The following is a 24,226-nucleotide window of genomic DNA, read 5'->3' as shown; positions in this document are numbered from 1 at the left end:
AGAGAAATGACAAGAATAGATGACCTTATACATGTGAATATCTGGCAAATAATAAGAACCCTGGAAACACTATCTTACCTTCTTAGTGGGCTTTTAGACAAATTATTACTGTTACCTCAGCCCACATAACACATAAAAATTCACAATTCCATTTGAATTTTTCTTCAACTTTTTTCTTCACATTTCTTCAGATTTTTCTTCAACTTGCATTCTGAATTGGGGAAATTGAAAGAATATTGGGAGAGAGAGAAACTAGAGTTTGGTGGAGAGAGTTTGATGAGACAGGGTATTTAAGAAGGTAACAGGAAACCATGTTGATTTCATTGTAGTTCCTTTTTTTTTGTTTTTGTTTTTTAATTTTTGTTTTACTTTGGGAGATTCTGGCATATTCTTCCTCTTTAATAAGTGAGGTGTGATAGTGGAGCTGGAGGGAAGACTATGGAACTTATTAGGGGGCTGCTTTTTAATTCTGAGTCCATTGTGCATTTAGTACAGTCTTGCACATGTGATTTCTTCTTGATCTCCTTCGTAAACGCCAACAACTGGATGGGGAAAATACTTGTCAAATACGTACTCCTAGGTACTTGGGAGGGTAGATGAGATGAATTGTAAACATGGGGTTTAGAAAGACAAGTGATCATTCCAGTTTCATGGTGGAATGAAACTCCAGGTTCCACACGTTATTTTATTACAGTAACTGCACCCAGTTCCTGCTGTGTTTGACTTGTCTTTTCCCGGATCCTTTTTGACCACAGATAACCTCATGTCTCAAGGATAATCTGCTCAAAAATCTTCCATTTAATTCTCCACACCAAGAAGCTTTAGAAGTTTTCTTCCTTCTCCCAGAATGTCCTGTGATGCATGATAGTAACAACTGGGAGAGCCTGGTGGTTCCATTTGCAGAAGCTGTTTGTAAAATGAATGACCAGATGTCAGGGGTTCTGGGTAAGATTGATGGTTTACACTTGAAAATACATGACAATCTTCTCAATGGCAACATATTGTAAACATATTCTTGTTTTTTAGTTTATATTCTTAGCATATAAACATGCTGTAATCATTACTGCGGTCATCCAAAATGGATTGTTCCTAGTCACTTTTTAGTGATCTTGTGATGATACATGTGTGACTTGGTCATGAGGTCCATTGCTCCCTACTTTTCATTAAGAAAAACTTCATTCCCAGACAATGAAAGACTAGTACAGTAAATCCCAGATACTCTCTGACACTCAGTAGCAGTTTTGTTGTGTAAGCATCTCCCTCTTGATGTACAGATTAAGTTTCATTTTTGTTGAACTATATGAAAGTAAATTGGAGACATTTACCCATAATATGTGCATGCATATCTCGTAAGGATATGGAACCCTGTATTACAATGACTTTGTTATCACACCTAATAAGATTAGACATGATTCCACTGTATTATATAATATCTAGGCCATGTTTAGATTTTTGCAGTTGTCTCAAAAAGTATTTTGCAGAATTTTTTTTTTTTAAGAAGAGCCTGGGTCAGTTTTTCTGTACAGTGTTTCACATCTAGTTTTGTCTGATTGTTTATTCTTTTCCCTGTGTTTCTAGTACACTGGAAATTAGGTCTAGGCCTTGATTAAACTTTGTTTCGGTCTTCGACACAATTAGCATATCAGCTCAGGGAAGCCCTTTCTTATGTTTTCTTAAGTCACATTGTAAGTGAACAAGCAGTTGTTTAAAGCAGTTTTCTTTTTCACAATGCTGAAAGGTGGTTTTTAAGAGTTAAAAACTCATGCTCAGAGTGAAAAAAGAGTCATCATCACAAATAGTTTTTTATCTGGTTTTTCATACGGTATGCTATTTCACTGGGGCAAAAAATGTGACTAATTAATTTTGTCTAGCTTTTTTCCCCCTTCACAAATTAATTAGATCAGGTTTGTGGTTCTGTTACTGTTAAGGCATCCTTTTTTTTTAGGACACGAAACTTTCATTTCAGCTCATTTCTTTGAGGACATCTAAACTTTCAACTGCAATTATATTTACTGAAAAGTATATTACAAATGTGTTTTTATATTGATACCTATGATATATATGAAAATACTCTGTTTTAGAAAATATTGACTACTTTTAGAAAATAATTTTTTGACTGCTTTAGAAAATATTGAAAGAATCCAAGAAACATTACATGCTAACAGTTATCTACCTTTGTATCCCTCAGAGGAATATTGGGCATCTCTGAAAGAATCTATTTTCATCAATCTGGTCCAGATGTTTAAAAGAGCTGTCATTGCTCAACTGCATTATTGGACTGAAAGTTCTGAGAATAACAGTCACATTAAAGCTCTCCTAGAAGTGTTGAAAAAGCTCTATAGGGTAAGTGCTGATTTAGAAACCCATACATCTTTGTTTTGCAATAAGAATTTCCTTGATTTCACCTGGCTTGAATCTTAAGCAGACTCTTACGAAGCATGAAGTTGATATTGCTTTTTTAAAATGTTTTTTTTGTGAAGTCATGCATATAGAGTGTGTATAGTATTTATGTACAGTTTAAAGACAAGTGGTAAAACAGACATCAGTGTAACTATCACCCATGTTAAAAAAGAAAACTTCAGGAATACCTGTGTGTCTCTCACAGACTGTACTTTCTCATCTCCTGAAGGCCACCAGGATCCTGGATTTTCAGTTACTTGTTCCCTTAACACTTCTTTATTGTTTTATAGCTATATGTAATTTTAGACACTGCTGTTTAATTTTGCTGTTTTCAAAATTTAATATGAAAAACACCAATACAGTATACTAACGCATATATATGGAATTTAGAAAGATGGTAACAATAACCCTGTACGAGACAGCAAAAGAGACACTGATGTATAGATCAGTCTTATGGACTCTGTGGGAGAGGGAGGGGGTGGGAAGATTTGGGAGAATGGCATTGAAACATGTATAATATCATGTATGAAACGAGTCGCCAGTCCAGGTTCGATGCAGGATACTGGATGCTTGGGGCTGGTGCAGTGGGACGACCCAGAGGGAGGGTATGGGGAGGGAGGAGGGAGGAGGGTTCAGGACAGGGAACTCAGGTATACCTGTGGCGGATTCATTTCAATATTTGGAAAAACCAATACAATATTGTAAAGTTTAAAAATAAAATAAAATTTAATAAATAAATAAATAATAACCTCAAAAAAATTTAATATGAATAGACTACGCTGCTTACATAGTGTTTCATTTTATAGATTCATCCAGATTAATACATCTGTCTATATTTCAACTCATTTTCACTTCTGAGTTTATAGTATGTCTCTACCATAAGTACCCATTCTGGTATTTTTTTTTAATCCAGACAAAAATTATATGTACTTTATTTTTATTGCTAAATTATGAACTACCATGAATATTTATCTTTTGTGAAACCAGTCAGCTTCAAAACAACAGCAGCAGCTTCAAAACAGCAGCAGCTTCAAAAAAACAGCAGCAGGTTCAAACCATAAAGCTAAAAGTACACAAAGAATACAGCCATTTTAAATTTTAATTACTAGGAAAACTTTAAAATACTTTTCAACTTTTAGTGTAACAAATAGAAAAAAGAGTGTTCTTCGCATTTGTCAAGCAAAACATACAAACAGAAAAAACATTGTAGCTGCTCCTGCTGCTAAGTCGCTCAGTCGTGTCCAACTCTTAGGGACCCCATGGACTGCAGCCCACTAGGCTCCTCCGTCCATGGGATTTTCCAGGCAAGAGTACTGGAGTGGGGTGCCATTGCCTTCTCCGAAAACATTGTAGAGAGTATAGTAAATAATTATAAAACAAAATTCCATGTCAAAAAATTCCAAAGTACTGTCAGACTCTAATGTAACTAAGACATGTTGGATTTTATATTCTAAAGATAGAATATATTTTTTGTTGCTTTGGTTTTTTTAATTTTAAATTTATTTATTTTTTAATTGAAGGATAATTGCTTTACAAAATTATGTTGGTTTGTGCCAGACATCAACTTGAATCAGCCATAGGTATACATATTCCCCTCCCATTCCAGTATTGATTGATATGTAGTATGTACTGTTTGCAATTCTATTTGCTGGGGGCGGGGGGCGGGAAGAGGGTTTCTCTGTGAGTAAATACACTACTGTCTACATTTTTGTACATACCTCTTAGAGTTCATCACTAAGAGATATGTATAGTAAAAGGTACGTATTGTGTATCAAATGTTAGTTTTTAGTTGCTATCCCTAATTCTGGAATTGATAGAATTGAATTATGTTGTTCTTTATTGGTAGTAACAGTCTTCCAAAGTGGTTGGACCAGTTTAAATCATCTCCAGGAGATGATGAGAATTCTGTTGCCCCATGTCTGACTTTAAAATTTGGAAAATATATTTAGTACCACATTGAAATGATGGCGAATTATGATTTTAATTGTTTGTCCCTGGTTCTAATGCATTAGAGCATATTTTCATGTTTATAATTGTAGTACTTGTTTCCTTTACTGTAAAATGCTTGTCCTTTTGCTCAATTTAAATACATTCAACTTTTTCCTACTGATTATAGGAGCACTTTTTATTTTGGACACTAGTCCTTTGTTATACGTGTTGCAAGTATCAAGTCCCAGTTTGCAGCTTGTGTTGGTGGTTTTTGATGAACCCACATTCTTAATTTTAATGTAGATGATGCTGTCAATCCATTCCTTTATAATCTTTACTCCACCTGTTTTGTTTTAAACTTTTCTTTCACTTCAGAGTTTTAAACTATTCACCTTAATCAGGGATCAGCAGGGCTTCTTTTTGGAAGGGACCAGATGGTAATTATTTTAGGCATTTGTGAGATTTATAAAGTAAGCAGAGGGCCTAATTTAGCCCTGAGAGCTGCTCCAGATAGTCTTCTAACAGAGATGATACCTGGGACCAGCGGGAGAATACAAACAGAGGCTCCTGTACCATATGTCTAATGTATAAAGGTTAGAAAGCTAGCTAACAACCTGTTGAATGAAATAAAGTATAGTCTGTCCTCCCATCTTGACAAATAAATCTTCCTGATGACAGGGGAGGGCTTCCCTGGTGACTCAGATGGTAAAGAATCTGCGGGCAATGTGGGAGACCTGGTTTCGATCCCTGGGTTGGAAAGATCCCCTGGAGGAGGGCGTGCAACCCACTCCAGTATTCTTTTCCTGAGAATCCCCATGGACAGAGCAGCCTGGTGGGCCGCAGTCCATGGGGTTGCAAAGAGTCAGATGCGACTGAAGGGACTAAGCACAGTGTCAGAGGAGGCCAGATTTGAACTTAGAAAAATCAGCTCCTTGCAGAGTTCTGCAGAGAAAGCAGAGGTGCCGATGGACCCTCCCCCTGGCCCATCCCAGGGCCTCTGCCCTGCCTTTCCTGCCTTGGCTTTATCCCACACCAGGGGTGTCCCATGGCCATGTGTGCACCTCTCACCTCCTGTCTCTGTTCTGTCCCCACCTTCTGCAGCAGCCCTGGTGCGCTGGACCTTTGGGGTGTGCTCACCTGTGACTGCCACTCGTGAGAGAGCAAGTGGAGGGAGAGGCCTGTGCAGGTCCTGGGGCTCTTGGAGCCATTCGAGCAGGGACTTGAAGATCTTGGGTTCTTGAGCTCAGTGTAGATGGGAATATGTGGGCTGCATAGACACAGCCCTTGACCCAGCATACCCTTTGTGGGAAGGGGATTGGCTGGAGAAGGGCCAGAGCAAAGACCTTTAAATCAGAGACCCAGGGCAGAGGTCAGTCTTGTCCAGGTCTAAAGGGAGTATTGAGGTTAGCTTTGCCTTTCACAGTTAGCTGTTTAAACCAATTGAAAATTTATTTTCATTATTTTCCATATGCAAACAATTACCTAGCACCACTTAACTGAAATCCCATCCTTTCTACACTGATAGGTGATGTGAACTGTGATAAAACAAGTTTCTGTGTCTGAGATTCATTTCCAAGCTCTCTTCTGCACTGTTAGTCATTTTATGTGGCTCTGTATTATTTACATTTTTCTAAGAGAAATACTCCTACCTTGTTCTTAAAGTGAATCTTGGCTATTTTTGGCATTTGGCTCTTCCATATAAATTTCATTCATTTACTTATTTTTAAATATTTATTTATTTGGTGGCATCAGATCTTAGTTGCAGCATGTGGTATCTAATTCCCAGACCAGGGATTAAAAGTAAGTAGAAGTTTGTCATCATACCATCACTTCCTACGATTAAGTCATAGGTATTCTTTATGCTCCTGAAAGTTTGGGGCTTTGGCGATGGGGTAATTGGATAGAACTAAATTCTGGTCATTAAAGTATCTTTAACTTGCTATTTATTCTGATAATCTAATTTATAGCTATTAAGCAAAATTGTGTTTATATATAAAACTTTCTCACATGTCATATTTTATTTAAGGTAAACCAGACTAAATGTCAAGTGCCTGAAAATATCTTTGAAATAAATGAACTCACACAGTGGCTTGATTTTTATGTAGATGCATATAAAAGGTCCTCCTGGAAAGTGGACTCAGTAAGTATGGCATATTTAAAGAGGGTATTGATCATTGGTAAGTTAATATAGGCACTTGTGCTACAACTTTGTACGAATTTCCAAAAATTCTTACACTGCAAAATTGCCCAATAGAAATAGCAGGGCTTATGGGAAAAACAAGGCAGGCCCCTCAAAACCTATGCAGTTTTATAGCCAGAACTATGGCAGAAAAGTGCCTGCTAGCTGGGGAGATAGCTCGGATCACATGGAGAGTGCCATGAGAAGATAAAAAATGCACAAAAACCTAAGGATAGAACTCTACCCACAGGCTAATTAGGGGACCAGTGGTACTGAGATAACCGATGGGAGTGGAGCTTTTCTCTTAAGGTGGGCATAGGAGGCAGGTGACTCACCAGGGGCCAACAGTACAAGGTTGTAACTTTGGTGAGGGTTCCCTGGGTGTTAGTAGGCCTTTTTTACTAAAATAAAGCTAAAGAGCTCTGGCTGCCAGTTCAGCAGCTAATCTATTTTTTCTCCTTTTCTCTGAAGATTCTCATTCTACTAGCACATCGTCCTTTGCCTGGCAAAAATCAGGTCTGAGCTAACCAGTTTTCTATATTTTATCACTCCCCTATTTACTAAATACATTTCATAAGTCAAGGTAGGAGCAGAACAGACTTTTGGGAAAGTGTCTGGAGTTCATAATTAATGGTGAAATTAAATGAGCACCGAAAATACTAGGTTTATGTACCTTTCATTGATACATAAAACATTTTCTTAGAATTTTATATATCCTAGCACCACTGGCCAACATTTTGGATTCCTTTGACTGTAAGTACTGAGACCTGAAACCATCAGGGGTTTAAGGCTAAGAAGTAAGGTGTAAGATTTCTCTATCCTTTCATTTATCAAAATTTTTGTCATTTCCATTTTTAGGACATTTCAGTAGACGTCGAGTATCCTGTCATATTCAGTCATTTTCCATTTATCTTTAATATTCTGTCGAAAATAAAACTACTGTATGCAGACTCACTTTTAAAAATACAGGTATGCATGCTTATTTCTTTGTCTTTGTTATCAAATCAAAGGATGAGTATCTTTTTCAGTGCACAATAGCTGGGTGATTAGGGAACCACTCAGTAGTGAAACCAGTGGTGGTCATAGCATTCATGGAGCTTATACTGTAATAAAGAAGGCAAGAGAGACTGTCATAATTTAGGTTGGGTTGGCCTTGAGGCATATTAGGGCCTCAGTAGTAAAGGATAGAGCTTGGGCCTAGTTATAGGGCTTTTATCTTGAGAATAGCACCAGTAGCCTTCTGAATGGTGCTCAGAGAGGCATAGCAGATGTGCACTTGATTGGGATTAGCAATATATGTAGGAAGGTCCAATCTAATGGGAAGACATAGTAGTGGGAATAGAAGTGATGGAGGAGTCTTGAAATTCAGACTCAAATAAATGACCGTGTGTGCTGTCACTTCAGTCATGTCTGACTCTTTGCGACCCTATGGATTGTAATCTGTCAGGCTCCTCTGTCCATGGGATTCTCCAGGCAAGAATACTGGAGTGGGTCGCCATTTCCTACTCCAGGGGATCTTCCCAACCCAGGGATTGAACCTGCATCTCCGATGTCTCCTGCATTGGCAGGCGGGTTCTTTACCACTGAGCCACAGTTGGACACAATAAATAAACGGCTAGTACTCTGTGATTGTGCCATAATATGGGTTTATAAAAAGTGTTTCCTTTTCACGTATACTTAACTGTCATCAACTGACTTGGCTCTGTTTGTCAGCATATCCAGCAAAGTGGTTTTGAACTTAAAATTGAACAGTTGAGAAAGCCTCAGAAAACGTACTTCATTGCATTTTTATAAGGGCTAAATTTGTTAATACAGGTAAAGCATTTAGAACAGTGCCTTGCACAAAGTGCCCAAAACTGTAGCTTTTACCCTTGTATATGCATCTGTATATGTATATGTGCCTGCATATGTATTTGCATGAATAATATATGTGTCATAAAGCTAGATAACTTTTACATAATACAGTTACCATAATAAAACAAAATAGGAAACTGATGTAAGAGTTCCAAGTAAGATCATTGATGAAATATTTTAAAAAGGATATTGGAAGGAAAAAAGATATAAGAACTTTATTTTGCTTCAACTCTAACTCTTCTCTCTTGATTTTAAACAAGTTTAACTGGCATTTGCTTCCTCTCTCTTTTGCAAAGAGACATAGACGTTATACCAAATTGTCATTTGGTTCCAAATGGACAGTCTGTATGTCAGTCTGTGAATCTGTCTGTCTCTCTCGGGTTAACTTCCTAGATTATCTGTCCCTAAAATCAGTCTGAATTTTCCCCCGAGAAAAGGATATCTTTAGAGAGGTCTCTCATCCTCCAGCTGGCTTCTCTTCTAAACGTCTGAACTTTTCATCCCGATGAGAGTATTAGGTTTCAGCCTACTGCTTCAGGCTCCTTAGTCAGGCTAAAGACTGATGGTCTTTAGCTTGGTCACTGAAGTGTTCATATTTGTGTTTACAGCAGGGGTCCCCAACCCCCGGGCTGTGGACCGATCCTGGCCCGTGGTCTGTTAGGAACCCGGCTGCACAGCGCAGCAGGTGAGCAGCCGGCAAGCAAGGGAAGCTTTATCTAGCATTTCCTATCACTCACATTACTGCCTGAGCCATCACCCCCACCCCCGGTCTGTGGAAAAAACGTCTTCCGTGAAACTGGTTCATGGTGCCAGAAAGGTTAAGGACCACTGGTTTACATGGTACAGTGGTCCAGAGGAGCCTACAGTTGGTCACGTTCCTGCTCACCCAAGTTGACCCCACAAGCTTTTCATTCCCTACGGCTCATGTACCTTTTGTTCTCAGTGGGTAAACGCTGAATATATAGCCTGTCTTCAGTGGTGTATAGGCTTCCCTGATAGCTCAGTTGGTAAAGAATCCACCTGCAATGCAGGAGACCTCGTTCAATTCCTGGGTCAGGAAGATCCCCTGGAGAAGGGATAGGCTACCAACTCCAGTATTCTTGGGCTTCCCTTGTGGCTCAGCTGGTAAAGAATCTACCTGCGATGTGGGAGACCTGGGTTCGATCCCTGAGTTGGGAAGATCCCCTGGAGAAGGGAAAGGCTACCCACTCCAGTATTCTGGCCTGGAGAATTCCATGGACTGTATAGTCATGTGGTGTATATAGTCAGTGGAGTATATAGAGCTCTTATCCTAAGTGTGACATGTGCTTATAATAAACTGAGTTGGTTTATTCCACTTTGAAAATTTCTACTTAGAGTCAATGGTGAAATGAAATGAAACATTTTTCTGTTCCCAGGAGAAGAAATTTCGAGCTTGTATGAGGTTGGCTGGCATTGTGGACCAAGAACGGTCTGCATTATCTTCACTGCCCACCTTTAATCTGATAGTCAGAAGGAGTCACTTGATTGAGGATGTTTTTAGTCAGCTAAATCAATTTGAAAATGAAGATCTGAGGAGGGAGTTAATGGTAAAGTATAATTCTTAATATTTTTGCTGCTGAGAAAAGGAAAACGTAAAAGAACGTAACAATGGGCCTTACAGAGAGGGAATTACATCCCTTTTACGCTGGAGTTGTCTGTATTGCGGGTCCCCTAATTTTCCTCAGTTACTTGTGAATTCCAGGTGAGAAGCTGCCATTGTTCTCTGGCTAAGGGGCAGCAGGGGAAATGGTTGCCCTCTCCAGTACTAGCCCTAAGATATTCAGTTCCCTTTTGAGGCCTGTCTAAGCCTGGCTGGTCATCACCTTTTAAAGGTTCCAGTGAGATGGGGTTGACACAGAGGAGAACTGAGAGTTTGTTTCTGCTCTCCTTCAAGAACCCAGATTACTTTGTTGAAGAGAGAACAGTCTCTTCATTGATTACACAGTTTTCTGAGGGTATAATTATAGGTATCACCATGTCCTGAACATTCATTAATGATCCTTGGTCTACTTACTGTGTAACTTGTCTTACTAATAGATACTTGACATAGAATAATAATCACTAGAAGATCTAATGAATGTTTTCCTTATGCCAGGAACTATTATAAAAGCTTTACACCTACTTGTGTAACCCTTTCAACCACACTGTGTAGAAGGTTTTTTCTTCCTGTTACAGATGGGAAAACTGAGGTACAAACTATTAGATAACTTATCCCAGAGTGAAACAACTGATAAGTATCAGAGCCAGGATTTGAGCCCAACCTTCAGGTTATAGGGGCTTCCTTGGTGACTCAGACGGTAAAGAATCTGCCTGCGATGCAGGAGACCTGGGTTTGATCCCTGGGTCGGGAAGATCTCCTGGAGAAGGGAATGGCTACCCACTCCAGTATTCTTGCCTAGAGAATTCCATGGACGGAGGCTACAGTCTATGTGGTCTCAAAGAGTCAAACAAGACTAACACACAAACGCACATCAGGCTCTAGACTTTCCACTTAATCAAAAGAAGTAAAGATTTTCCTGATAATATTTATTAGAATGGTTTGATGGGAGATGTTAGTTTACCATTTGTCCTACTCAGATTAAAGAATGATTGACTTGACCAAAGCTCAAGATACTGTTTTAAAAGTGTGGAGTTTGCAGTTAGAGCTGGCATTTCTAAATATCTTTGCACATAGATGATGTTTAAAAACCTGGTAAATTCATTATATGATTCTAACCTGTGTCATCTAGCCAGTCCCCTGAGTTATTTTAATTTTTATTCATCCATTTTTAAAATTTAGGTAACAATTGATAAATAGCTATTATTTTCCAGACTCTGTGATGAATTTTACTTCTGTTATCCCATTTAACCTTTCTGACAATCTTGTGGGAAAATAGGCTTTGTGAGATTAAGGAGCTTGCTCATATAAAGGGGCAGGGTAAGAGAAAGAATAGAGGTGCCAGCATAGAGCTGCAGGAATCTTGGGTATTAAAGCAACATGAAAAAGAAGAGAGAAATAAAAACTTAAATAGTGCTTCATAAGAGAAAGCAAGGGGAAAAAAAGAGTGTGAAGAAAGAGGAGGTGGTTCAGAAGTGTAAAATGAGTTTGGTGAAATCAAGATGAGACAGAAGAAACTCAAGTCCTTAGAACTGGGAATTCATGGATTCTTAGGCCTCTTGGAGAGAAGCACTTAAGTAGAGAAACATTTTTATAAGTTGCTGTACATAAATCTCTGAATACTGGGTCTACAAATAATAATTAAATGAGATTTAATACATAGCAGTACAGAGCTCTGGAAGTGATGCATTATTTCCTCTGTATTTTTAGGTTTCATTTAGTGGAGAAATTGGATATAATTTTGGAGGAGTCAGGGCAGAGTTTTTCTACTGTCTCTTTCAAGAAATGACCCGGCCAGAATACGGAATGTTCACATATCCTGAAGAGGCTTCCTACATGTGGTTTCCTGTCAGGGTAAGTCCTCTTTTCTTGGTGTAGGTATTTCTTGAGAGAAAAGGTGTAGGGATATACCATAGAAAATTAGGTTGTCTAGGACTGTTTTATTTTAGGAGAAGAATTATTGCTATAATTATGGAGATAAATTTTAATTCTAAAAGGTGATATTTTTTTCTTTAAACTGGGGTCCTCTTCCCCCAGATTCTCAAGTCCACACAGGAGAACTTCAGCAATATATATTTTTGATCATTTATAGAATGTATAGGTAAAAATGAGCCCTTCCTTTCTTAGGCATTCATTCTTTGTTTTAGTTCTTTTTCTTCAATGAATTTAAAGACAAAGGCTATGAATATTGGAGTGGGTTGCCATCAGGGGATATTCCTGACCCAGGGATCCAACTCACGTCTCCCACATTGCAGGCAGACTCTTTACCATCTGAGCCACCAGGGAATCCCATTAGCACCTCTATGAGTAGGAAATGACAGCCCACTCCAATATTCTTGCCTTCCATGGACAGAGGAGCTTGGCAGACTACAGTCCAGGGGTTTGCTAAGAGTCAGACACGACTGATTGACTGACTGAGCACACACACATGCAATTAAGATCTGGGCTTCCGAGGTGGCTCACTGGTAAAGAATCCACCTGCCAAGCAGAAGACTCAGGTTCAGTCCCTGGGTTGGGAAGATCCCCTGAAGAAGGAAATGGCAAACCACTCCAATATTCTTGCCTAGGAAATCCCATGGACAGAAGAGCCTGGCAGGGATCAGATAAGAGTTGGACATAACTTTGAGATTAAATCACCACCACCACCACCATCAATTAAGATCCTACTACCTTAGCAAATTTGATGATTATAATGCAGTATTGTTGCACGTACCTAGTGGCTCAGATGATAAAGAATCTGCCTGCAATGTGGGACACCCAAATTCAATCCCTGGGTAGGGAAGATCCCCTGGAGAGGGAAATGGCAACCCACTCCAGTATTCTTGCCTGGGAAATCCCATGAACAGAGGAGCCTGGCGGGCTATATAGTCCATGGGGTCACAAAGAAATGGACATGACTTAGTGATTAAACAGCACAGTATTGTTATCCATACTCACTATACTTTGCATTTGACCTCTGGGATTTATTTGCTACTCCTTGCAGTTTCTCCCCTTAAACAACATCTCTCCTATCCCCTCACCCCCATCCTGTTAAATCTTTTAGTAACCAAAACTGTGGGAGAGATTTAAATTGACTTGGTGATTGAGTATAAAACCTAAATATTCTTATCTCAAGATTTTTGGTTTTAATTTGTGATTTGATTTTGATTTTAAAAGGGGAAAAAAGGTTCAATTAATGTAAATATTCCATTGTACTGGTAAAAATTTACGATACATTAAGTTTTTTTTTCTCCTTTCAGCCTAAATTTGAAAAGAAGAGTTATTTCTTCTTTGGGCTTCTATGTGGACTTTCTCTATTCAATTGTAATGTTGCTGACATCCCTTTTCCACTGGCTCTATTTAAGAAACTTTTGGACCAAACGCCATCACTAGAAGACTTGAAAGAACTCAGTCCTGTTTTGGGAGAGTAAGTTAACATAGTTCTTTTTTCAGATACATTTATGTATCTTAAATATATTTATACTATAGTATGATTGGACTGCAAGGAGATCCAACCAGTCCATCCTAAAGGAGATCAGTCCTGGGTGTTCATTGGAAGGACTGATGTTGAAGCTGAAACTCCAATACTTTGGCCACCTGATGTAAAGAGCTTACTCATTTGAAAAGACCTTGATGCTGGGAAAGATTGAAGGTGGGAGGAGAAGAGGACGAAAGAGGATGAGATGGTTGGATGGCATCACCAACTCAATGGACATGAGTTTGGGTAAACTCTGGGAGTTGGTGATGGACAGGGAGGTCTGGGGTGCTGCGGTTCATGGAGTCTCAAAGAGTCAGACACAACTGAGCGACTGAACTGAACTGAACTGATGATTGCCATTGTAGATATAATTAGCACCTCTATCTCATCTCATAATTATATTTAGATAAATATTTAAACATATACACATTTCAGTAGTATTTTTATGTTCAATAGTAGCATTCTGGGTACTTTAAATTGATTTTAACTTAGGCAAGAATTGTTAGGTAATAATTTAACTTTCTAAACAATTAAGAAAAGTTGAATTTTATATAGTTAGTCCTTGCTGTGCTGTGCTCAGATGCTCAGTCGCTCAGTCGTGTCCTACTCTTTGCAGCTCCATGACTGAAGTCTGCCAGGCTCCTCTGTCCATGGGTTTCTCCAGGCAAGAATACTGGAGTGAGGTGCCATTTTCTCCTCCAGGGGCTATTCTTGACCCAGGGATTGAACCCAAGTCTGTTACGTCTCCTGCATTGGCAGGTGGATACTTTACCACTAGCGCTACTTGGGAAGTGCCCATAGTTAGCCCTTACTGTTTATATTAACCTTTAGACATTGTACAGAAACAGTCATGACAGAGCACAAGTACACCTTGGTGCACAACCTGCAAGTGATGTTTATTTTAATAGTTGTTACATGTCATTACCTTTCAAAGGAAAACATTTCTAAGTTAAAAGATGAGCCACTACCTCACAAAACATATTGGTAACATATAATAGAAAGAGTTAATATCCCTGCTGTGTAGTGTTCCTGTATATCCATTAGAAAAGCTGATAGAGTATATAAGAAAGTAATCTACAAAGGAAGCAATAGAAATGGCTCATAAATTGAGATGATTGGTTTCAGACTTCACTGATGGTGTAATGTAATGGTTAAGACTCCACGCTTCCAGTGCAGAGGGGTGCTGGCTTGGTCCCTGGTCCAGGAACTAAGATCCCATGTGCTGTGTGGCATGTCCAAAAAACTGTTTTAAAAAGATAATCAGTCTCCCTAGTGACCATAGAATACATATTAAAATGAGAGGCTAATGTGATTTCACATTGGCAGAGTTTGGAAATACTGGTGCTATATAGTATCAGCAAGGATTTGGGAAAAGGTTCACTCTGATTTTGGGAATTGTTAGTGGAAGTGTAAAGTGGTAACTCCTTTTCAGAGAATACTGTGGCAGTACAGTAGCCCCCCTTTGTTTGCAGGAGATGCATTCCAGGCTCCCAAATGGATGCTTGCAACCATGGATAGTGTACACACATATACATGTAGATACACACACACACACACACACACACACCATGTTTTTTCCTCTACATACGTGTTTTTTCATATACATACCTTTTACTTATGATAAAAAATTTGTAAATTTGGCACACTATGATAGTGGCAATAACAAATAATAAAATAGGACAACTGTTAACAATATCCCTTCATGGATCACAGCCTTGTGGCAGAGAGGCTTGTATAACTCAGTGAAGCTAAGAGCCATGCCATGCAGGGCCACCCAAGATGGATGGGTCATAGTGGAGAGTTCTCACAAAATGTGGTCCACTGGAGGAGGGAATGGCAAATTATTCTTGCTGTGAGAACCCCCATGAACAGTATTAAAAGGCAAAGATACGACACTGGAATATGAGCCCCCCAGATTGGAAGGTGTCCAGTATGCTACTGGAGAAGAATAGAGGGCAGTTACTAATAGCTGCAGAAAGAATGAAGAGGCTGGCTGAGCCAAAGCGGAAACAACTCTCAGTTGTGGATGTGTCTGGCTGTGAAATTAAAGTCTAATGCTGTAAGGAACAGTATTGCACAGGAACCTGGAATGTTAGGTCCATGAGTCAACGTAAATGGGACGGGGTCAAGCAGGAGATGGCAAGAGTGAACATCAGCATCTTAGGAATCAGTGAACTAAATGGATGGGAATGGGTGAGTTTATTTTAGATGACCATGGTATCTGCTACTGTAGGGGAGAATCTCTTAGAAGAAATGAAGTGGCCCTCATAGTCAACAAGAGTCTGAAATGTGGTACTTGGGTGCAGTCTCAAAAATGACAGAATGATCTCGATTCTTTTCCAAAGCAAACCATTCAATATCACAGTACTCCAAGTCTATGCCCTAACTGCTTATGCCGAGAAAGTTAAAGTTGACCAGTTCTATGAAGACCTGTAAGACCTTCTAGAACTAACACCAAAAAAAGATGTCCTTTTCATCATAGAGGATTAGAATGCAGAGATAGGAAGTCAAGAGAGACCTGGAATAACAGGCAAATTTGACCTTGGAGTACAAAATGATGCAGGGCAAAGACTAATAGAGTTTTGTTAGAACACCTTGGTCATAGCAAACACTGTTTTCCAATAGCATAAGAGATGACTTTACACATTGATATCACCAGATAGTAAATACTAAAATCAAGTTGATTATATTCTTTGCAGCTGAAGATTGAGAAGCTCTTATATACAGTGAGCAAAAATAAGACCTAGAGCTGACCGTAGCTCAGATCATCAGCTCATGATTGCAAAAAATTCAGGCTTAAATTGAAGAAAGTAGGGAAAACCACTAGGCCATTCAGGTATGACCTAAATCAAATCCCTTAAGATTATACAGTGGAGGTGATGAATAGATTGAAGGGATTAGATCCGGTAGACAGAGTACCTGAAGAACCATGGAAAGAGGTTTGTAACATTGTATAAGAGACAGTGACCAAAACCATTCCAAAGAAATAGAATTGCAAAAAGGCAGAATGGTTGTCTGAGGAAGATTTAGAAATAGCTGAGAAAAGAAGAGAAATGAAAAGCAAGGGAGAAAGGGAAAATATACTCAACTGAATGCAGAGTTCCAGAGAATAGTAAGGAGAGATAAGAAGACCTTTTTTTAAAAAAAAAAGTAGAGGAAAACAATAGAATCAGAAAGACTAGAGATCTCTTCAAGAAAATTGGAGATACCAAGGAATATTTCAAGCAAGGATGGGCCCAATAAAGGACAGAAATGGTAAGGAGCTCACAGAAGCAGAAGATATTAAGAAGAAGTGACAAGAATACACAGAAGAACTGTACAAAAAAGGTCTTAACGACCTGGATAACAATGATGGTGTGATCACTTACCTAGAGCCAGACATTCTGGAGTGTGAGGTCAAATGGTTCTTAGGAAGCATTACTATGAGCAAAGCTAGAGGAGGTGATAGAATCCCAGCTGAGCTATTTCACATCCTAAAAGATGATGCTGTTATAGTGCTACACTCAGTATGTCAGTAAATTTTGTACTCAGCAGTGGCCACAGGACTGGAAAAGATCAGTTTTAATTCCAATCCCAAAGAAGGGCAATACCAAAGAATGTTCAAACTACTACACAGTTTCACATTTCAGATGCTAGTAAAGTTATGCTCAAAATTTTTCAAGCTAGGCTTTAGCACTCTTTGAATTGAGAACTTCCAGATGTACAAGCTGGGTTTAGAAAAAGCAGAGGAACCAGAGATCAGATTGCTAACATTCATTGGATCATAGAGAAAGCAAGGGAATTCCAGAGAAATGTCTATTTCCATTTCATTGACTATGCTAAAGCCTTCAACTTTGTGGATCATAGCCAACTGGGAAACCCTTAAAGAGATGGGAATACCAGACCACCTTACCTGTCTCCTGAGAAATCTGTATGCAGGCTAAGAAGCAACAGTTAGAATCAGACATAGAACAACTAACTGGTTCATAATTAGGAAAGGAATATGACAAGGCTATATGTATATTGTCAACCTGTTTATTTCACTTATATGCAGAGTACATCATGTGAAATGCCAAGCTGGATGAATTATAGGCTGGAGTCAAAGATTGTTGGGACAAATATCAAAAACCTCAGATATACATATGATACCACTTTAATAGCAGAAAGTGAAAAGGAACAAAAGAACCTCTTGATGGGGTGAAAAAGCTGACTTAAAACTCAGCATTCAAAAATGAAAATCATGGTATCTGGTCCCATCACTTCATGGCAAATAAAAGGAGGAAAAGTGGAAGCAGTGACAGATTTCTTTTTCTTGGGCTCCAAAATCACCGTAGATGGTGACTGCAGCCATGAAATTAAAAGACACTTGCTCCTTGGAAGAAAAGCTGTGACATACTTTGACAGCATATTAAAAAGCAGAGACATCACTTTGCTGACAAAGGTCTGTATAGTCAAAGCTATGTTTTTTTCAGTAGTCATGTATGAATGTGAGAATTGGATCATAAAGAAGGCTAAGCACCAAAGAACTGATGCTTTTGAATTGTGGTGCTAGAGGAGACTCTTGAATGTCCCTTGGACTACAAGGACATCAAACCAGTCAGTCTTAAAGGAAATCAACCCTGTATATTCATTGGAAGGACTGATGCTGAAGCTGAAACTCCAATACTTTGGCCACCTGATGTGAAGAACTGACTCATTGGAAAAGACCCTGATGCTGGGAAAGATTGAAGGCGGGAGAAGAAGGGGACGACAGAGGATGAGATGGTTAGATGGCATCATGAACTCAATGGACATGAATTTGAGCAAACTCTGGGAGATAGTAAAGGACAAGGAAGCCTGGTGTGCTGCAGTCCATAGGGTTGCAGAGTCACACATGACTTAGCAAGTGAACAACAACTGTAATAAAAGTTACCTGAATGTGGAATGTAGTCTTCCTATCTTTCAAAATATCTTATGTACAAATCTAATGCCTTTCCATCCTAACTAGCTTTATCATGCACTGTGGCCAGAATGCTGCAGTTTGAGGGGCAACAGCAAAACCAGTATGTTCCTTTGTCCTTCTTCACAATTTCCCAGATAGAAGATTCTTCTTACCATGGATTATAGCAACCTCAGGATATGATTTTTTTCTCTCCTCATTAAATTGAGAACTTTCAACTTTTCACTTAAAAGATATACTTTACAGCTTTTCTTTGGCACATCCCAATTGCCAGCATCACTACTCTTGCTCTTTGAGGCCATTATTAAGTTAAATAAGAGTTCCATGGATGCAGGGCTGTGATACCACAGTGGTCACGAGGCAGCTACTAAATGACTAACAGGTGGGATATGTTGGACAAAGGTATGATTCACATATCCTGGGACAGCTTAAGATTGCATCATGCTACTCAGAACGTCCTACAATTTAAAACTGATGAATTATTTAATTTTGGAATTTCCCATTTAACATTTTCCAATTGCAGTAGACCACAGATAACTGAAACTGTAAAAAGCAAAATCAGGGATAAGGTGAGACAACTTTGACCCAGCAATTGTACCTTTAGACATTTCACATTCAGAAATACACAATCACACAAGGACGTATGCCGGCTAGTGCACATTGTATTAGTTTGTAATACGTAGACTACCTAAATGTTCTTTAGTAAAGTGAAAGTGTTTGTTGCTCAGTTGTGTCCAACTCTGTGACCCCATGGACTGTAGCTCACCAGGCTCCACTGTCCATGGGATTCTCCAGGCAAGAACACTGGAGTCGGTTGCCATTTCCTTCTCCAGTGCATGATAGTGAAAAGTGCAAGTGAAGTCGCTCAGTCGTGTCCGACTCTTAGCCACCCCATAGACTGCAGCCCACAAGGCTCCTCCATCCATAGGATTCTCCAGGCAAGAGTACTGGAGTGGGGTGCCATTGCCTTCTCCGAACTTCATATAGATGAACTAAGTAAAGACCGTTAAATCCATATTAGCATTTCTCAAACTTTTAGGTCTTAAGATTCTCAAAAATTAATAGAGGACCTTGAAGAGCTTTTGCTCATATTAAGTAAACTTGTCAGTATTTATGATATTAAAAATTAAAAGTAAAGAGTTTTAAATATAGGAATACGTACTTATTAGCTATCATATCACCTCTGGAAAACTGTTCTGTGCTCATGACAGAATGTGAGGAGGCAAGTAACATCTGAGTATTATTATAATATTTGTTTTGACCTTGCAGACCCTACCCCACCCAGCCAGTAAAGGCCTCAGGGATTCCCAGAAGTTGTAGTTACACTTTGAGAATCCCTGATCTCTGTACTCAATAAAACTACTATTTTAATCCTAGAAGACTTAAAAAAAAAAAAAAAGAAAGAAAACCCAGCTGATTTAAAGTTTATATGGATGAGCAAGGGGCCAAGAATAGCCAGAGATCATTTGTAAGGTGAATAAGGATGGGGAACTTGGCCTACCAGATATCAAGAATCATTAGAAAGCTGTATTAATTAGGGCAGTATGAGTTTGGTGCTGGCTTTCCAATGGAACAGGAGAGTGTGGAACCTGACCCATATACATATAGCACTTTGTTAGAGGTAGTTTATTAGATCAGTGGGAATAGAAGTACTCTTCAAGTAATGCATCTGGGGAAAAAAAATGAGAGCAGATACCTTAGGCCATGGACCGAAACCAACTCTGTGGATTAAGGACTTAAATATTGAATGTAAAAATGAAGGAAATATGGACAGTTATTTCACACTATTGCAATTTCTCAAGCAAGACATAAAAATACCAACATTATAGGAAAGATTGATACATTTAACTGCAGTAAGATGAAAGAAATTCTTTGTTCATAAAGAGATACCTTGCTGCTGCTGCTACTACTAAGTCGCTTCAGTCGTGTCCGACCCTGTGCGACCCCATAGATGGGAGCCCACCAGGCTCCCCCGTCCCTGGGATTCTCCAGGCAAGAACACTGGAGTGGGTTGCCATTTCCTTCTCCAGTGCATGAAAGTGAAAAGTGCAAGTGAAGTCGCTCAGTCATGTCCGACTCTTAGCGACCTCATGGACTGCAGCCCACCAGGTTCCTCCGTCCATGGGATTTTCCAGGCAAGAGTACTGGAGTGGGGTGCCATTGCCTTCTCCCAGAGATACCTTAGCAAAGAGAAAAGGTATTCTTCAAACTGTAGATATGTGTATAACATGCTGAGGGTGGTAGAAAAGTGAGATAAGAAACATACCCTTTATACGTAGATATAAGATACTGGCCGTGTTTTAGTTCTTGTTTGGGGAAGTGTTCTTCATAAACACACCCATAAATAAGCAAATAAGCCAACCATGGACATACAGTGACAAAGCATCATGAACCAAATCTATGATGAATCCAGTTTTGTCAGCTGAGTTCCCATTAGTCTCTCTCAGCACCCCCAAAACACAATAAAACATGGTCTGTTTTTACCATGATACTGTTTAAAAGATCCAACATTTTAGAGAATTATTTGGCGGTCCAGTAGTTAGGACTTGGTGCTTTTACCACCATGGCCTGTGTTCAATCCCTGGTCGGGGAACTGAAATCCTGCAAGCTGCATGGTGTGGCCAAAAAAAAAAAGATCCAGTTTTGGCAAAATTTAGTAATAAAAAATCCAGCAGGGGAAAAAATCAACTGATTGCACCTTCTCCCAGAGGCCTTACCCAATGACAAGCATCCCTTTAGAGAGTTAACAAAGCTCTCCCATGTTGTACCTGTACCAGTTATGCTGTTTCTAGTGGTACTTATCCGACACCACTGTAGCTAGGGTGGAGGGAAGAGAGCTGAGAATTGGGTGGGGAGCCTGCAGAATTACAAATAAACGTCCAAACCTCACACTTTTGGCTGCAGTCTGGCCCTAGTTAGACTATCAATATACAGAAACAAGTGACATGAACTAAACCTGACCTCCCACCTTGAGAACAGGCATGCCCTTGACATTTTTAGATGATGTATCTAACCATCATGATTACTGACAATAAGACTGTTCTTTAGGAGTTTGCAGACACTTCTGGATGATGATGGCGATGACTTAGAAGAAGTATTTCACATCCATTTTAATGTAAGTAACAGTAAAAATAAAATGAAATGTCATATTTAATCTCTTTTACTACTTATATACCTTATAAATGTATATGCTTTATAAATTTGTATACTCTATAAAGTTATAGACTTTATAATTGGGTTAACTATTTATATACTTTTAATAAAAAACCAAACTATAAATTAAGGTAGTACAAAAGGTATTTTTTCTCATTTTTCTTGAGCTGGGTGTATTATCAGTTAGATTTTACTGAGTGACAGATAACACCTAAACTCAGTGGTGTAAAACAGCAAACACGATTCTGGGGCTTTCTGGACCGGCCTGACTTGACTGTTCTGGGTGGATCACAGTGGCCTTGCTCCCACACCTGTTCGTTAGCAGGCTGGTTGGTTGAGGGGGTGCAGCTGGAACAGCTGTGTCTGTCCTAGCTGACTAGCTGAGGCTTCTTCACGGAGTGAGGAGTTACAGAAAGTAGGAGGAGATGGCAGGCCCCAACACGCAGCTTCCTTTCAAGCGTTTACTCCTGTCAGGTCCCACTGGTCAAAATCTTCACACTTCTGCACTCAGATTCACCAGCTGAAGAAATAGACCCCCCTCTTGATGGGAGCTGTTGCAAAGTTACATGGTGTAAATACCAGGATGGGAGGAATTTTTGACCAGTTTTGCAAATCTACTGTGCTGGGTCTGTACTGTGTGAAGTGAATACCGAGATGTGGCAATTTTCCCAGTAGTTCTTTCAGTATGATCAGTTAAAATAGATAATTCAGGTTTTTTAAAGTTTATTTTTCATTCTCTGTGATAAATGTGGTAAATTTTTTTTTACCACCTTGCTGGTTTTTATAACAAAAATATGTATTTTCACAAATTCTTGAGGAAAAGAGGTATGCTATAAAGTATTTTTGTTGACAGTAGATTGTTGGGGATTCTCTTGGAGATTACTGAGTTCATTTGTGGTTACAGGTGCATTGGGACAAAAATGATGTAGACTTAATTCCTGATGGAAGTCACGTAATTGTTGACCAGACTAATAAGTAAGTATAAAGAAATAATTGTTTTGTGTGAAAAGAGAAAGTGTTACTCGCTTAATCGTGTCCGATTTTTTGCAGTGTTTATTTCACTGGGCTCTTAAAATTCCTTGTCATTATAATTTTCCTCTCTTAACCATTTTCCAGTAAGGCGAGGATCAGTGCATGTTGTGTGCGTGTGTGTGTCTCCAAGTTTGCTGCCGGCAGGGATGGAAATGGCTTTCTTGCAGAGGCCCTCTGTTATCTTTCTGTCTAGGGGATAAATACCTCTTTTTCTCCTTACCCGGCTTTACTTTTTCCTTTCCATGTCACACATTATCTGCCTTTATTTTTACTTGAGTGTTTCCCCCAGCTCTTAGGAGTGTGTGATGCCAAGAGCGTGGTCTGTTTTGCTCACTGTTGTTTGTCCAGTACCTAGTTCACAGTGGTGCCCAGTCCATAGCAGACACTTAGTTTTGTTAATATTATTAGATCTTACTGTGGTATCTTGACTTCCCATTACCTTATGGGATGCCATTTAAAGCCATAGAGTTTGGGATCATAGAATATTCCCGATAGTTGGTCAGAGTGGCAAAGAAATATCTAGTGAGCATTCTGGCCTAAAGCCCAGTGTTTTTCTTAAAATCTTTATTTAAAAAAATTTTGAATTATAACATATAGAAAAGTTCAAAGTTATAAGTATGCGGATCAAGAAATGGAACATTTCTAGCTCTGTGGTATATTTAATCAGTATACCTCAATTTTGTCCATAGAATTATTGATTGCCTGGCCCCTTCCCCTGAAAGAACTGGCAGGTGTGCCCAGAGGCACCAGGGAAGTCTGAATAATAGTACACTGTGGATCTTAAACCCCTTGTAGCACTGTGGATCCTTCTTTGAGAATAAGGGCCCTGCACACCAGCAGTGGTGTGGAGATGGTGCATGCGACCGTCTTCCCCTTATTTGGAGAAGGTGCTGCAGCAGTCACCAGGCAGATCCCAAGGTCACCATCTCTTCCTCCATTTATATCATTCTTTTCACCCCTCTCTCGGTTTTGTTTGGAGTATTGCTGTAAACTGAAATCATTCTTTGTTTCATTAAAGGAGAGACTATGTTTCTAAGTATGTCAATTACATCTTCAACATCTCTGTAAAGGCAGTTTATGAGGAATTTCAAAGAGGATTTTACAAAGTGTGTGACAAGGAGATTATTGAATTTTTCCATCCCGAACAACTCAAGGATGTGATTATCGGAAATACAGATTACGACTGGGAAACATTTGAAAAGGTACATCATAAAGGCTGAGTGGTTTAAATTAAAATTGTATTTGTTTCTTGAATATTGTGTTTTTTGCATTTTTCTATAGAATGCACATTATGAACATGGATACGACAGTTCACATCCCACCATAGTGATGTTTTGGAAAGCTTTACACAAATTGACTTTGGAGGAAAAGAAAAAATTCCTTGGTGAGTGTTACATCAGGAGGAAGTCTGTACTCTTGTGTCCTTTTTGTGGGATAAGGAAATCTTGTTCTTCACAGGCATCACTTGCCTGTGAAGTCAGAGTCACTCATAGTCCAGTGGAATGTTCTTTATAGGTTGTCCCAATATAAAAAAAAAATGGTAATATTGATTTTTTCCAGTCATTTTCAATTCTGCCTATTGTAAATTTGGCTTCTTTGAGCTAAATATTGAGACTCCTGTAGTTGTATCATCACTCAGTTACCCAGGCCCCATGGGATGAGCCAAGCTGTACACTATCACTTGTC

At 39.2% G+C, this 24,226-nt stretch overlaps 2 protein-coding genes across 3 annotated transcripts in view; one reads left to right on the top strand and one right to left on the bottom strand.

The window, feature by feature from the left end:
• Nucleotides 1-24,226, bottom strand: part of PYURF (PIGY upstream open reading frame) — an 88,116-nt gene that overhangs the window by 54,132 nt on the left and 9,758 nt on the right. The gene's annotated exons all lie outside the window — the stretch shown is intronic.
• HERC5 (HECT and RLD domain containing E3 ubiquitin protein ligase 5) overlaps nt 1-24,226 on the top strand; it is a 45,211-nt gene that overhangs the window by 18,018 nt on the left and 2,967 nt on the right. For both annotated transcript variants that reach the window (XM_061419706.1, XM_061419705.1), the window contains 11 exons: nt 756-945; nt 2,189-2,343; nt 6,356-6,469; nt 7,367-7,477; nt 9,760-9,930; nt 11,691-11,834; nt 13,220-13,386; nt 21,404-21,470; nt 22,413-22,483; nt 23,559-23,742; nt 23,822-23,924. In XM_061419706.1, the coding sequence (XP_061275690.1) occupies nt 756-945; nt 2,189-2,343; nt 6,356-6,469; nt 7,367-7,477; nt 9,760-9,930; nt 11,691-11,834; nt 13,220-13,386; nt 21,404-21,470; nt 22,413-22,483; nt 23,559-23,742; nt 23,822-23,924 (1,477 nt within the window). The remainder of the gene's footprint in view (nt 1-755; nt 946-2,188; nt 2,344-6,355; nt 6,470-7,366; nt 7,478-9,759; nt 9,931-11,690; nt 11,835-13,219; nt 13,387-21,403; nt 21,471-22,412; nt 22,484-23,558; nt 23,743-23,821; nt 23,925-24,226) is intronic.

The sequence above is a fragment of the Bos javanicus genome, chromosome 6 (genome assembly GCF_032452875.1).
Source record: "Bos javanicus breed banteng chromosome 6, ARS-OSU_banteng_1.0, whole genome shotgun sequence".
NCBI classification, from domain to species: Eukaryota; Metazoa; Chordata; class Mammalia; order Artiodactyla; family Bovidae; genus Bos; species Bos javanicus.
Note: the sequence above shows the minus strand (reverse complement) of the source record. Positions and strands in the feature narration are given on the sequence as shown.